Source organism: Notechis scutatus, chromosome Z (genome assembly GCF_049901735.1).
Source record: "Notechis scutatus isolate UNSWTSFEM ecotype Mainland chromosome Z, rNotScu1.2, whole genome shotgun sequence".
Classification (NCBI taxonomy): Eukaryota; Metazoa; Chordata; class Lepidosauria; order Squamata; family Elapidae; genus Notechis; species Notechis scutatus.
This window is the reverse complement of record NC_142025.1, coordinates 61,690,677-61,705,480: the sequence shown is the minus strand read 5'-3', so window position 1 is coordinate 61,705,480 and position 14,804 is coordinate 61,690,677. Positions and strand designations below refer to the sequence as shown.

General features: G+C 36.9%; 1 protein-coding gene across 3 annotated transcripts in view; it reads right to left on the bottom strand.

The window, feature by feature from the left end:
* The window catches only part of STAC (SH3 and cysteine rich domain), a 204,331-nt gene that overhangs the window by 153,739 nt on the left and 35,788 nt on the right, over positions 1 to 14,804 (bottom strand). Inside the window, exon 1 of one of the 3 annotated variants that reach the window (XM_087948050.1) lies at positions 8,216 to 8,317. The exons of 1 other annotated variant lie outside the window; for it this stretch is intronic. In XM_087948050.1, the coding sequence (XP_087804176.1) occupies positions 8,216 to 8,242 (27 nt within the window). In that variant the 5' untranslated portion in view covers positions 8,243 to 8,317. Of the gene's footprint in view, positions 1 to 4,930; positions 5,002 to 8,215; positions 8,318 to 14,804 lie in introns of those variants that run through there. One more of the 3 variants, XM_087948051.1, reaches the window with a different exon arrangement.

Below are 14,804 nucleotides of genomic sequence, written 5' to 3'. Positions count from 1 at the left end.
TATCTGTGTTCCATTCATAAAATCAATTTTCTACTATATTTCTAATCTAAGAGGGTAGTAGTCTCCTCCCTTGCCCCTAAATAGCTTTAATTGGTTCTGCAATATTGCTGAATTGGGTACAGAGGGATTTTTGTGTGTGTGTTTCTAAATGAGAAGATTGAAAAAAGAGCTGAAGCATGAAATAAATGGGAAACTATTTTTGACATTTTGAAACATCTTTACATGATCACAACAGCCATGTTTCGGGGGGAAAGAGGATGGACAATATCGTTTGCTTCAGCAGTGAAACTTGCTCTTTTTTTCTAGTTAAGTTTTATTAAAATTAGTCCCGTTTTAAGATAAAAAAAATAGGCAAAACAAGAAGAAAATGTGAGTTGAATTTTAAAGTATTATAACATGATTTAAATACACTGAAAGTATGGTAAGGACTGCAAAAGCTATTTTTATGTGATAAAATCAGTGGTGGAACTCAGCTGGTTCACATCAGTTCACTAGAACCGGTAGCTAACTTTTTGTGCAGTTCATTGAACTGGCTGAATCTCACCACTGATTGCCATGCCTGGCCGCTCACCCCTCCCATCTCAGCCACTTCTCATCTCACCCCAAAGAGAGGTGCCTCCTTTTATGCAGCTCCAACCTTTGCCCGGGTAAAGACAAAGAAAGGCACATTAAAAGGAGCAAAGGTCATTACACTTGGGAGAGAGAAGAGAGAGCAGCCAGGGGAGGCAGAGGGCTGCTGGGTTTCCCTGAGAAGAAGTGGCCCAATACACACCCTCCTTCCATGCCCTAAAGCCGAGCCCACCCAGCCACCAAGAGTACACTGGCGCTCACTCACCTGTGTGTTATAACCACATTGTAAATGATGACATAAGCCATCACTAAGACACCAGGGCCTTTCCGCTGCCAGCTGCTGGCCTGCTGAGGTTGCAGGCTCCTACTCCCATCTCTGGCCAGTGGCCGCTCCCACTGCAGCTCCTAGACCAGGGTGTCAAACTCGATTTCATTGAGGGTTATGTTTAACTTTGGGGGGGAAGGGTGTGGCCAGGATGGGCATGGCCAGCATGTCACTCGTGTTGGGGGAGCCTGTGGTGACCTGAGCGCTCTGCCAGTGAACATGGGCTGCCGAGCTCTGTTTTTGGCTGGGATGGTCTCCTGCAACCCTCTGACAGCAAAAACGGAGCTCAGGAGGGCCACGCACAGCCCTCATGAGCTCCATTTTCACTGGCAGAGGAATTGTGAGCCAGTCCTTTGCTGTTTCCAAGGCAGCCCTGTGAGCCAGATCTAAACATCCCCTAGGCTGCATCCAGCCACCGGCTCTTGAATTTGATATCCCTATCCTAGAGGTTGCCATGGTGCCACTTCAACTGTTTCCCTGTGCTGGGAAAGAGAGGCTGCCTGGCAGAGTTTCAACTTGTTTGTTTTGCTTCTTGGTTTCAAATACAATTGAGTAAAAGTTCCCAGTTCAAATTCAATGACATGCTTAAATATATAGCTTAAATAAATCCCTGTGTTTAACTGGATCAAATTCTTATTTAAGCATTGAAATTATTTCCTATTTATTTATATTCTATATATTTATATAATATTGTAAGACTCAGAGTTGCTTCAAAATTAGATGGGCAGCAAATAAATTTAATAAATAAATAGTCCAAAGCCTAGGCTTTCTATGCCTAATGCCCATTCCATCCCCCATCAGGCTACTAGTGTCCATGATTCAGACCTTGATTGCAACATTGGTTTTTTTTTTTTTACAAAATTTTATTACATTGTTTAAAAACATTGGACATGGTGAAATTATTTTTGACATCTCTTTTGTCTTACATCTTATGATATATGTAATATATATATCTTATATACATTTATACATATTGAATCTTTATACATTTAATTTTCCTTCATTACATCATCCGCCATCCTCAGTTTTAGTTCAATCACATGATCTCGGATATCCCTTCTGCAAATCCTATTTCTCTTTTTTGTTTTGAGTCCTTCCTTTCTGTTCCCACCAATAATAAAATTTGTTCCAAATCATGTAATATTCTGACTCATCCTTGTACTTCATTTCTAGGGTCAGTCTGTCCATTTCAGTGCTTGTCAAAATCTTATTTATCACCTCATCTTCACTAGGAATTTCTCTAATCATCCATTTTTGGGCAAACACCATTCTTGCTACTGTGACAACATGAGTTATTAAATAAATCTCCTCTTTGCTATGCTTTTCTGACATAATTCCCAATAAAAAGAATTCTGGTTTATAGTCTATTTTTAGTCCAATCATTTCCTCTAGCCATCTCCAGATCCAATACCTGTGCTTTTTTACAGGACCACCATGTATGGAAATATGTACCCCATTCTTGCGTGCATTTCCAACAGTTTGGTGACTGGTTTTTGTACATTTCAGCCAGTCTTGCTGATGGGTAATGCCACTGTAAAACATCTTGTACAGGTTCTCCTTGTATGATGTGCTGTTATTTTTTTATTCCGCTCCCATAATGTTTGCCATTGGTCCAGATTTATGTTATACCCAAAGTTTTTAGCCCATGCCACCATCGTTTCCTTTACCTGTTCCTCTTCCATTTTGTATTCCAATAGAAATTTATAAATTTTCCTTATTAGTTTATCTTCTGGCCCCAAGAGAATTTTATCTAATATCATTTCCTGTCTATTAATCCCCCACTCTTGTCTTTTCCATATCTTGATTGAATCTGCAAGTAAGCCCACCATTCCAGGTCTACCCTTGTTGTTTTAAGTCCTGTCTAGAGTTTAATACCCCTTCTTCATTTAAGATATCTTTATAGATAATAATTTTCTCCTGGTTAAACATATTTGGATGTACTATCACCTCTAGAGTAGATATCCAAGCGGGCGGGGGGCAGCTGTCAGAGTGAGTGGCTGTGCAAACGGGCAATTCTGCTTCACACAACCACTTTTCCAGCATCCGCAGGGCTGGAGGAAATCTTGGACGGACAAGTGAATGTTCATGAGCAGCAGCCCGTGGCGGGAAACGGGAGAAAACCCAATATGAATGGACAAGGAAGAAGGTGACCAGCAATTATCGACCAGAAGATCTGACAGAAGGATGAAGTAAGCGATGACCTAGTGGAACAATGGTGGATTGGATTTGATGAAATTTTCCCCAGGCTTCTGGAAGTAGAGACAAAAGGGAGTGCTTTCTATTGAAACGTGGAGTGGATCCTGGCAAAAAGATAGAGTCCTAGCTGAATGGGGGGAAAGCAGCAAGAGTAACTGTGGCAGAAGAGATCTCAGAGGAGAAAGCCAGGGAGCTAGCAGATACAGGAAAGGCTGAAAGTCTGATCAGTAGCAAGGAAAGCATGTGGAAAAGAGAGCTACCATGGAGTGGATGTAGATCGTGATAAGAAGTTTGGGACAGAGATCTGATAGACTTTGGCAAGTGGATGAACTATTGAAATAAAATGGAGTATCTATAAGGACAATGACATTGCATTATTAGACTGAGAGGAAAAGAGAGAGAGAGAGAGACACCTGTTAGTCACAGAGGAAGAAGATCTTTGAAAATGAAATTGGAAACGAAAAGGAAAGTGTTCCGGTGAAAATTGGACTATAAGAAAAAAGAAATCAACAAAAAAGGGGGCAAAGGATCCTGAAGTGACTTTGAAGTACTCCAAATGTGGTAAACTTGCCAAACTGTTATTGCTAGCATTGTTATATATACCAAAATTACTATTATAATAACATCATTATTATTGTTATATTATGTTATATTATATTGTTGTTGTTATTATTATTATTATTGTTGTTGTTGTTGTTGTTGTTGTTGTTGTCTGTATTCCATTACATTTGTTATTATTGCTATTAGTTTTATATAAATTACTATAGCCAATTAACTATTACAACTGAAAATTGCTATTATTGATTTACTATTTAAAGTTAAAATTAAAATTATTCAAAAATGTGGGATTGAATATGATATGAATAACACCTCTACAAAATAATATATTTAATGGTATTAGCTTGATAAACCAATATTGTGGGAACACTGCTAAAATCACTATTGTAAAGATGAGCATAGAATTGTGATTAAGAAAAGTGTGGTTATTGTCTTTAATGTTGATTTAAGATTTAAGATCCGAAGATTAGTCTTTGAACTTGACCCTTCTGTGTGTTATTTAATAGGTGTAATAAGGTTAATAGTAGTAACAGGTATACCTATATATATAGCGATATAGGATAAGAAAAAATTGAAAGGACAAACTGTGGAGAGGTATCGTGGTGGAAGAAGAAAGTGGGAATATTTGATAAAAAGTATTTTTTTCCGAAGATTGTTAAACATGATGAACACTACGAACTTAACAAAGACTGGACCAGGATGATGTCATCCAGCCCTTCTAATCAAAAATCCATTGAGGACATATTACATTTTACATACCCTCCCAGTAATATGCCCACCCAGCCACGCCTACCCAGCTGTTTATTAGGGCAGAGAACCGGTTGTTAAATAATTTGAATTCCACCACTGGATAAAATGTACCATGAGTTCAACTTTAATTTTTATTTGTATATGATAATTTTATATGATAATTTTTATAATAAACATGAAGAGTTCTCATGTACAGAGATAGAGATGTACTAACAATAGATATTATATTTTGCAGCTAAAAATGTTTTTTGTTCTTCTGAATGAAGATTTCCAGAAAAAAAGTGTTGCAGATCAATTACATTGTTCTGTCCCCATTACACATTAGTCTGGTTGCATCTTGACATGCAGCTAAACCCACCTATCCTCCAATAAAACAGACTCTGTGTGTAGATCTGAATGCTTTATTGAAAGAACAGGATATGGGGAAATGGGGAAAATAGGGACACATACAAGAGAACCAAATACAAGACAGACAGTATATAGTTACTGCTGAACATAACAATTAATAAATACAAGCAATTTAAATCTCACCAGTGATGCTCTGTGTGGGATATGCATTTGTCCTTGGATGACTGTTTGCTTCTGCCTTCTCCAAATGCCAAAAGAAATGGAGTCTGGCTTCTCAGTGTGCACTTGTTTGAGATTACAGGCTGATGGGTAAATGGGTGTGATCATTAGGTTGCTGCGCCATTTGAACTATGGTGTTGTCCACAGGTTCTGAGATATGAATGGCATAGACAGACTCTGGAAGCTGTGGCAAAAAGCATGTATAGTTTGTTCTTTATTGTTAGGTAAGGGTCACCTCTGTGAAGGGAAGAGGGTAATCTGGTTGTTGCCACCTTCTTTGACTAATCCCTGCTCTGTCTTTTCTAAAGGGAATTTGTCACCAATAAATGTTGCCACCTGGTTGTCACCTTCCATTGTTCGGAAGACTATGCATCTTAAATGCCCTTATTCACTGCCACAGACAAGGTTGTCACTAAAGGGGCTTATGAAGGAACAAGGTAAAGGGGTAATGTGCAGTGATTCCTTTAAGAGGAATTGGTTGTGGCTTGGCTGAAAAATAAAAGGACATCTATTCTCTAATGTACTTGTCAGCATGCTGCTAACAGAAGTTGGTTTGTGCATGCTTCCTATACAGACATCTCCAATAATGACCCACCCTAGGTCTATTTTCTGAGTGTAGGGAGCATTGTGGGGACCACTGATTTGAGCTCTTGCCTTGTGGACTCATAAAATATCTCTCCCTAGGAGCAAGACTATCTGAGCCTGAGGATCGAGCTCTGGTATCAGTTGTGCTATGCAGTTCAAGTATGGGTGATGAATCACTGTATCTGGAGTAGAGATTTCAGATCTATGGTCAGGGATCTGATTGCATGCAAGAAGAGTTAGTAAAGTCAGGCATGTTTTCCCATCTACCGACTCGACTTGGTAACTGGATGCTCTTCTTCCCACCATCTCCACAATTCCTGTGCAAGTTTTTAATGAATATGGAGTGCTGGGGCCTTTAATGCCAAAGGCACCAAAGAATGCTGAGCTGGCTCAAGACATTTGGTTGTCTGGGATGGCATAAAGTTTAATGGCTTTGTCCCTTTGGCCTGCTGGGTAGACTCTGACTAAACAGATTTTAGAGCAGGTCTTGCCATCTGCAATCTCTTTATAGACTTCTGTGCATTTTGTGTTGATTTCTGCTGTGATTGTAGCAGTATGTTCTTATCCCCTGCCATGCTCACTGGCACTGTAAGTGTGTTGTAAAGTCCCTGGTGCTGGCCCTGGGTCTGAAGCTGTGTTGTGCCTGTGCTGCCACATTCCATGCATTTTACACAGACCTCATAGTCATTAGCAAAGTGGGGGACCGATGGGCAGCACTTGTAGCAGATGTTGTTTGCTTTCAGGAAAGCTTTGCAATCTTCTATGGTCTTCTCTCTGAAGGCTCTGCATTTTAGGAGAGGATGCAGCTTCTGATGTAGAGGACACTACTTACCAGGATCTCTGATTTCTGTTTCTTTGTGAGAGGAAGTGGAAGACCTGTGAAGGGAATCTGGAGGAATCACATTAGTTGTGTGGACTGCTACTGGAGGCTTGTGAGGATTATGTTCTGAAGGAGCAGCATGTGACAACACAAAGTCAAAGCTAGGATCATTTCTTGTTTTAGCTTGTTGGCACACAAAGTCCACAAAAAGAGAAGGGGGAAATGGAACATTGTACTCTCTCTTGTATTTGGAGCCATATGTAAGTTATAGCCATATGTAAGTTGCTCTCGTAAGTTATAGGATAATTTTTGTATAATGGGGTTGACACCTCTAGCTGTCAAGTCCTTGAAAATCCCCTTCTGACTTAGCTACTTGAAGTTCCATTAGTAAGTCACTAAGTTCCCTAAGTTTCTGATAGGCTTTGTTAGATATTTTAGGAAAGCTAACAAGTCTTTCAAGCAGTGCATTTTCCACTGCTTCTGCTGAGCTATATACTCATCAAGTCTGTCCCAGATTTTTTTCAAGGCCTGTTTCAGGCTAGTTTATGTTTATTATCCTGATTCATTTTGCATGTTCAGTAGATTCAATTCCAAGCCATTTGATTATTAAGTTTATCTCCTCACTGCATGACAAATGTAAGCTTTTGGTGGCATTTTGGAAGGAACATTGCCAAGCTCTATAGCTTTCAGTATGATCATCAAACTTTTCAAGTCCTTGTGAGATTAATTCACATCATGCAAGGAACTTGGCAAGGTCTGTGGTGGCTTGATTAGCCAATTGTGCATTGCTGTGGTGAAAAGGTGTTGTGTAGTCATACCTTTTAGGAATCTCTGGTTTCAGCTGGTCCTTTCTATGCTGCTCTGAAATGAAGGCTAACCCTGTAGGATAACTTGCAGGGTCAAGTACCTTGGGTGTGATGGGTCTGTTACCACAGGTGGAGCTTTGCTTGAAGCATTCTTGTTTGTAGACTTGGGGCTTGTTGTTAGCCTGTAGTGATGCTGAGCAGCATCTTTGGCTTGTTTCTTGAAGGTTGTCTTCCCAATCAAGGTGAGTGTTGCTGGTTGGTCTGGAATGCTGATAGATGTGCTCTGAAGTGCATTGTAAAGGATCTTGGGGTTCAGCTTCTGGCTCAAGCATTTTTCTGCATTTACTGCATTAATCGTCAGAATGTACAACTCTCTCTAAGGCTTTGACTTCCACTGTGGCAGCTGCAGCTTCTTTCTCTATGGCTATCCACTCTAGGCTTGCTTCTAACAGGGCTTTCTGCATTTCCCGCATGCCTCTTGCTGCATTCTTTCAGCTTCTAACCATGCTCTCTTTTCTTTCATTTCTATTTTTTGTTCAGTGAAGGCTGCTTGTGCTTTTGCTGCTTCAGCCTTTGCACTGGCAATGGCAAATGCATTACTGGCTGATGACTGTTTGGAAGAATTTGAAACTTGAGACCTTGTCTTGTATGAAGATGTCTGGCTCTGTGACATGGTGTCTTCTGGAGGTGCTTGATTGTCTAGAGGCTGTTGTATGGCTATATGCAGGTAGCTGCATTGGCAGAGTAGCCGGTCTCTGTATAGTTTTTATCCAAACACATCCCACTTTCTGGGTAGACGCTGTTTCACTGTTCTGTCTCACTACATGTTAGTCTGTGTGCAGTTCGACATGCAGCTAAACCCACCTATCCTCCTATAAAACAGACTCTGTGTGTAGATCTGAATGCTTTATTGAAAGAACAGGATATGGGGAAATGGGGAAAATAGGGACACATACAATGAGAACCAAATACAAGACAGACAGTATTAAGTTACTGCTGAACATAACAATTAATAAATACAAGCAATTTAAATCTCACCAGTGATGCTCTGTGTGGGATGTGCATTTGTCCTTGGATGACTATTTGCTTCTGCCTCCTCCAAATGCCAAAGGAAATGGAGTCTGGCTTCCCAGCATGTACTTGTTTGAGAGTACGGGCTGATGGGTAAATGGGTGGGATCAGCTTCAAACAATATACTTGGTGCATATTTATCTCTCCAGCCACTAGATGGCAACAACAGTATATAAAGATCATATGGTGTGGCATGACACACATCTAAGAGAAAATAAGTATTAAAATTTTAAGACATTGTTCATTGTTACCATGCCAAAGGATATTCTCTGTAGAATTACTTGTTTGGGGGAAACTAATGAGGTTAAGAAGGATGAAAAGATAATTTGAGGGGAACATAGTTTTCAAAGATAAATATGTGAGAGCTAAATTTAAAACTTTTTTTTTTAATTCTGAGAAATAGAGATTCCAAACTTTTGGACTGGCCTTGGTGACAATCTTCTTTTTTATGTTTTATATTGTTTAATTTTACTTGATTTCATTTGTTTTGTACATATTGTTATGATTTTTATAGGCTCTAGTAATGTCTAGTTGATGAATTATATAAGTCTAGTTGATGAATTATTTTTATTATAAAATAGTTACCTCTTTGGTATTCTACTATTCTCTTATTGATAGAACTGTTCAAGTTCAATGAATCTGGTTCTCATTCATGTGTACAGATTGAATTGATATTTCTTAATTTCTCATCTATACTTACCAAAACAGACAAATATATATTTTTACTACCATTATTTTAAACATATAGGGTTTTTTCCACCTTAATCCCTTCCCCAAAAGATGAAAAGCAAAACAAAATAGTAATTCAAGAATCATACACAATAAAGCAAAGAAAACAATGGACCAGAGAGCACTGCCTGAATGTTCTGGCTCAACTAATTTTTCCAGATGCATTAAATCAAATGCCATAATTCTTTCATACTGAAATTGAACTTTGATATTATTTGATCATATTAAGAGAAAAGCTATTCTTACAGAGGAGAATTAAGAAGCTCAGTTCATCTGTCTGTCTGTCTGTCTGTCTGTCTGTCTGTCTGTCTGTCTACTATCTATCTCTTAAAATTGCTACATGTACATTCAGTAATAATCTCTGTTTTGTCATGACCAGACAGGAAAAAATATAACATTATTATTATTATTAAAAGCATGTTAGCATCAAATACTAAAGATGTTTTGCTAGAGTGGCCTGTATTTAATTAGTAACATTTTATTTCCTATTTGGAACTACTAGTTTTATTAAAGCAAGACTCATTTTTATTAAAGCAAGACTCACTTGTATTATTCAAACCACAGATAACACTTAGCAATTTGCTTCATGTTTATTATAGATTAGAAGTATTTTTTTAAATAAAGTTTTATTCGGGTTTTCACACATACAAAATACAAGTAAAACATCTTTTTTGAAAATAGCATGGTCCCGGGTTGAAGTTCTTTATACAGACACAAAGCTCAATTTCATGCTCCTTTTTGTATTCTATTCCATATCTTATACTATTTTACATTTTCTATATAGTTTTCCCCTTTTTTGATTTTCTCGATTTTAATTTCATTATCTCATCTCAATTCAAATCATTATATTTATACTTTTGTCTGTTCTGTTTCAATTTCATATTATCTTTTCTCATTAAACAAGTTTTCTCCTGTAGTTACTAATTGGAGTATGACACCTTTATATCTTTTAATTACATCCATTCAACTCTTATTTAAACTTCAATATATACCTTAAGGTTATGACCTTCAGTATAATACATAATACATAACTTCCAATCGAATTCTGCTTGGTACATTCTTATAATACACACTATATTCTTTTTTTTTTAAAAAGGGTTGTAAATATATGTAATTATAAACCCTCATTCCATTCCAGTTCATTTCTATCACTAATAATCATTAAAATCTTAACATCTTTAACACTTCTTTTCAATTAAATATCATACTTCCTTAAAAACACATATAATCTCCATAATTAATTTTTCCCTTATTTCTCTTCACATATGTTTTATAAATCATTAAATATACCTTTTATTACATTTATTTATTGACAAGCATTCCACTGAATTATGATAGCTATTTTATCAGACATTTTAATCATACATTGTTTCATATTTTCTAAAATTATTTCTGTTTCTAATATAACCATACTATCCTATGTACCTTTGCAGAATCCCTTTTTCCATTAAATTTTCACCCATTATTTCTAAATAGGCCCTGTTTCTCTGTATATTGTTTCTGTCCTTTATGATTTCTTTTCCTTTCTTTCTTCCCTCTCATCTTCTCCCTCCCCTTTTTACCCCCTTGTCTCTCTACTTCTAATTCTCTCTTCTGCATTTTCCTCTTCTGTTGCTTTCTGATTTTATACTTATTTTTCACTCTATTGTTTTTTGGAGTTATTTTTCCCAATCTTAAACTTTCCATTCTCTTTCCCCCCTTTCCTTTTCCCCCCCTTTCCTTTTTTCCCCCCATCTAAGATTACCTATTCATTAAAGATGGCTTCTTCTTTGTCACAATCTTCTTGTTCTGCAGTCATTTTCTTGTTGTTTCTCATAATTCCAAATCTCCATTTCTAAAAACTGAAATACGAAGCCAAAAGAACCTCTCCCTTCTTGTGCATCTTCTTTGTACTTTTTAAGTTCCATTTTCAGTTCTTCTAAAAGTGGAGCCATTTTAAACAGTTTTAAACAACCACCCGATTGATTTTAGTCATTCAAAACAATAACCAAGAATCCAGAAATCATCAAGTAATCCAGAGAGTCCTGAGTTGTATCTTCTTATTTCTTTTTCGACTTTCTCTTCCTGGGGTTTTTGTTGTGATATTTCAGTTAGAATGTATCTTTTGGAAGTCTTGTTGAGATTTTGTTATAAGTTCTTTTTTAATTCCAGGCAGTCTCCTCCCTTCCAGATCCTGCCCTTTTATTCTTCCTCTCTCTTTTCCTGTTTTCAAAAGCTTTTAATTATCCAGAAATCTTTATTATCCCTTTGACTTTTTATTTTCAGCATTAAATGCCTATTGATGTCAAAGTGGATTTTTTTCCAATTTCTTACTTAGGTCTCTTAGCTGTCAGTATAGGAAAAGGAGAAAAAAAACTAAATCTTTTCCCTTTTCTCTCTCCTTCGCAGCTTAAAAATCTTCTTAGGGAACAATGTTATTGTTTTTTAATAGTTTCAATTCCAGGGTACCTTATTTGTTGCTTTTGCTGTTTGACCCGGTCAACCAAAACTTTCTCCTCTTATCTTCCTCCTGCACATTCTTTTCCGGTCGAGTTCTTCTTTGTGGTGGCCATTTCTGACCACCGCTGCAACCGCCTTCAGGAAAGGGAGTAATGGCCAGCTGGGGAGGAGAGATGCGGCTCTCCTTAACCCTGCAGGCAGTCTCCCCCCTCTTCACCACCTCTACAGGGTGGCTTAGCCCTGAAGCCAGCCAACTCGGGGCGCTCCAGCAGCGAGCACGGATCGAAGCCTCACAGAGACGAGGTTTCGGTCTGTTGCTGAAGAAGCTCAAACCGGAAGCCTCAGATTAGAAGTATTTTTGAATTAACTTGTAAGTGCAGATAAATTACTATCCACATGATTTTAATAAAATTATTCTTGATCTGATAATATATATACAGGGTTGTTAGCATTACAAAAAGTTCTCCCATAAAATATTGCCTGCAAAGTAGCACATGGTAGCATGAAATCAACAGACTTTAAAACCTAGCTAAATAATTAATATATAAATCATGAAAAGTATTAAAAACATACTGAAGATAAAGTTTCTGGTGGGCTTTCCTATCACACATTAAGCAGTTCCAAGATATGGGCCCATTTCTTTGTTCATTAATTTCTCCAAATCACTGATCCATTGCAAAGGAAGAAGTAGAGTACTACAACTGTTCTCCTTTATTTATTTTTATTTTATTTATTTATTTATTTACTTACAAGATAATAGGTATAAGTATAAACCTGTGTAAGAATACAGGAAATAGGTACGAATAGGTACGAATCCTTGTCTGCTTTCCCTAAGTTGTCTGCAACCAGCACAACAAACCTTTTGTTAATGTGAGTGAACAGCAACGTTTAATGTTTGACACATTGACTGTACTATTTCCAAATTAAAGTTCACCACTTAAAATTACCTAGTTATGTTTTCTGCCAACTTTAAGCTCAAACAGGTAGATAACTATAATGCGTTCCAAAACGTATCTTTTTATTTTAAGAGTACTATTATTGGAGGATTTTGATTGTTTTTTAAATGTAGAATAAGAAAAAAGCAGACTACCTATATATTGAAACCCAATGGCAATTAAAGAAATTAAGTTTAGTAAATTAAAAAGAAGGCGGACATTGGACCACAATAATATAACACAACAGTAGTCAACTGCAACTTATTGATAGTTATTGCCAAACTTGCAAATCTGACAATATGCCATGCTTTACTTGCCATCATTGTAATAATTAATCTAAAAACAATTGTAATAAGCTTTTGCTGTATGAAGGAAAATAAGGAAATGGTCATTAGTAGAGATTTTAGAATTGCCTTGCTGCTATAAGATACTCATTAGTAACTTCTTAAATCAAATGCATCCTATTCTGAGATCACACAGCAGCTGTGGAGGGCAATTGTGCAAGCCTAGAAAAAGAGCAACTGTTTTAAGAAGTTGTCATCATTTTTTATGTTGGCGCACCCCATACTCCAAAGCAATTTTTTTGTTTTACATGATAACTACTACATAGTAGTAGTATTTATACTCAGACAAGCAGTTAATACCTTATCCTAATTTGGATGGTATAATATTAGTGATTTGAATCAGAATAAATTACTTCAAGTTACTCATACTAGTTCCAATTGACTAACCCTCTATTCATAAAATAGAACTGAAAAGCTATCGAGGAAAAAGCAAGGATGGGAAAAAGAGAGACAATAATATATCTAAATCTGAAAGTTTAAAAGCAGGCTAATCACAAGTATGATCTATGAAGATTGTTATTCAAAATGTTCACACCATTTGTATAAGACTTGCTAATTATCTTCTTCAATATAACAAATCTTGTTTATTCACAATACTTACCATTTTATGCTGAAATATGGGAATAGTTTTAGAGCTGCAGATGAGTGTCAAATCCTCTCTGGGGATTTAAAAGAGTTGTTCTCATGTTCCCTTCCAACTGCATATTGTATGTTGTTTATTCATTAGACTGAATAAACTGCCCATATGCCATTCTCTGCCTTTTAAAATATTCAGTAGCTGGTAACTTATACCAATGGAGACTCAGAGTGCATGAATTCCATTAATCAGGAAATATAATGGTGTGAGTTTATTTAACAAACAAACAATGATTTAAAAATAATTAGCTTTAACAAGACTCTAGATGAAAATCAGGCTTTTATATCAGGAAATGTAATCAAAATATGTTTACTGTCTATAATATATAGCTAAGTGCTATTGCTATAAGCACCTAAATGTAACATGTTCAATAACCACAAAATATTTTACAGAATCTCCTTCCACTCTTTAATCCCATGTCTCAATGTACAATCATCTTCCTTTCATCAATAAATGCTCTTTATACTTCCTTCCGGTGACATCACAACAAACAGAGCAGGGGAAAGGGGAGCTGTTAGCCCTGTTAGATTTTTCTCACCTGGTGATCCTAAATGTGCAGCACGAATCCGGAGAAGATTGCAGGACAGAGGGGATGCCCTGAAGACAGCAAGGGGAAGTGTGATCCCCCATCTGATAAAGGGGAACTCCTCAACACCGGCAAGAGAGAAGTCAGCCAACATGGAAGACCTGAAACCGTGAAAGCCAGGCACAAACCAGAAAGATAGAATTAAGAAGCAACACAAGTATACTGGGTGAGGACATTGTATTTTTAAGGCTTTGTTTAGGATTTACTGTGATTTAACATAGAAGTGGAAAAGTGGGACTCAGAGAGATTGGGGCAGGATTTATGCCCTAGGAGAACAGTGGCAACTAAGCGGCTGGAGCCTCTGACAGTTCCAGAGAAGAACACAAGAGATTTAGAAAAAAAGAAAAAGAAAATTGAGAAGAGAAAATCCAGACAAAGCAATTGATAAGAACTCTTAAGAAACATTTTAACCTATTTTTCTACTCGTGCCGATAGTGACTGAAATTAGAATGTGGGGAAAGCTTTTGATTAGTGTTGAAAAGTGCAAGGGCACTAGGGACAAGAAGATTTTATTGGAATCAGGTGACTGATGCAATATATATATAAGACATAAGAAATTAAGGAAGGACATTTGGGACATATAGTAGATGTTAGAGAAGAGAAAACACCTGGATAGATCTGAGACTTTTATAGTTAATTGAGTATCACTTGGGATATCATGTGGAAATTTGTGGAGATGTGGAGACTTTATGAACTACAAACTGCATAACCTTAAGACTCAAAGAATTTAAACAAAGGGATCAACCCATTGTGGATCATAAGCTAGACCATCGAAAGAGGAGAATTGTGAAAATATTTATATGAAAGGCATTTTGAATAATCTAAGGACTGGTTGAAATTGTAACCATTATTGATTATCAAATATTTAGTAGCAATTTTTTATTAT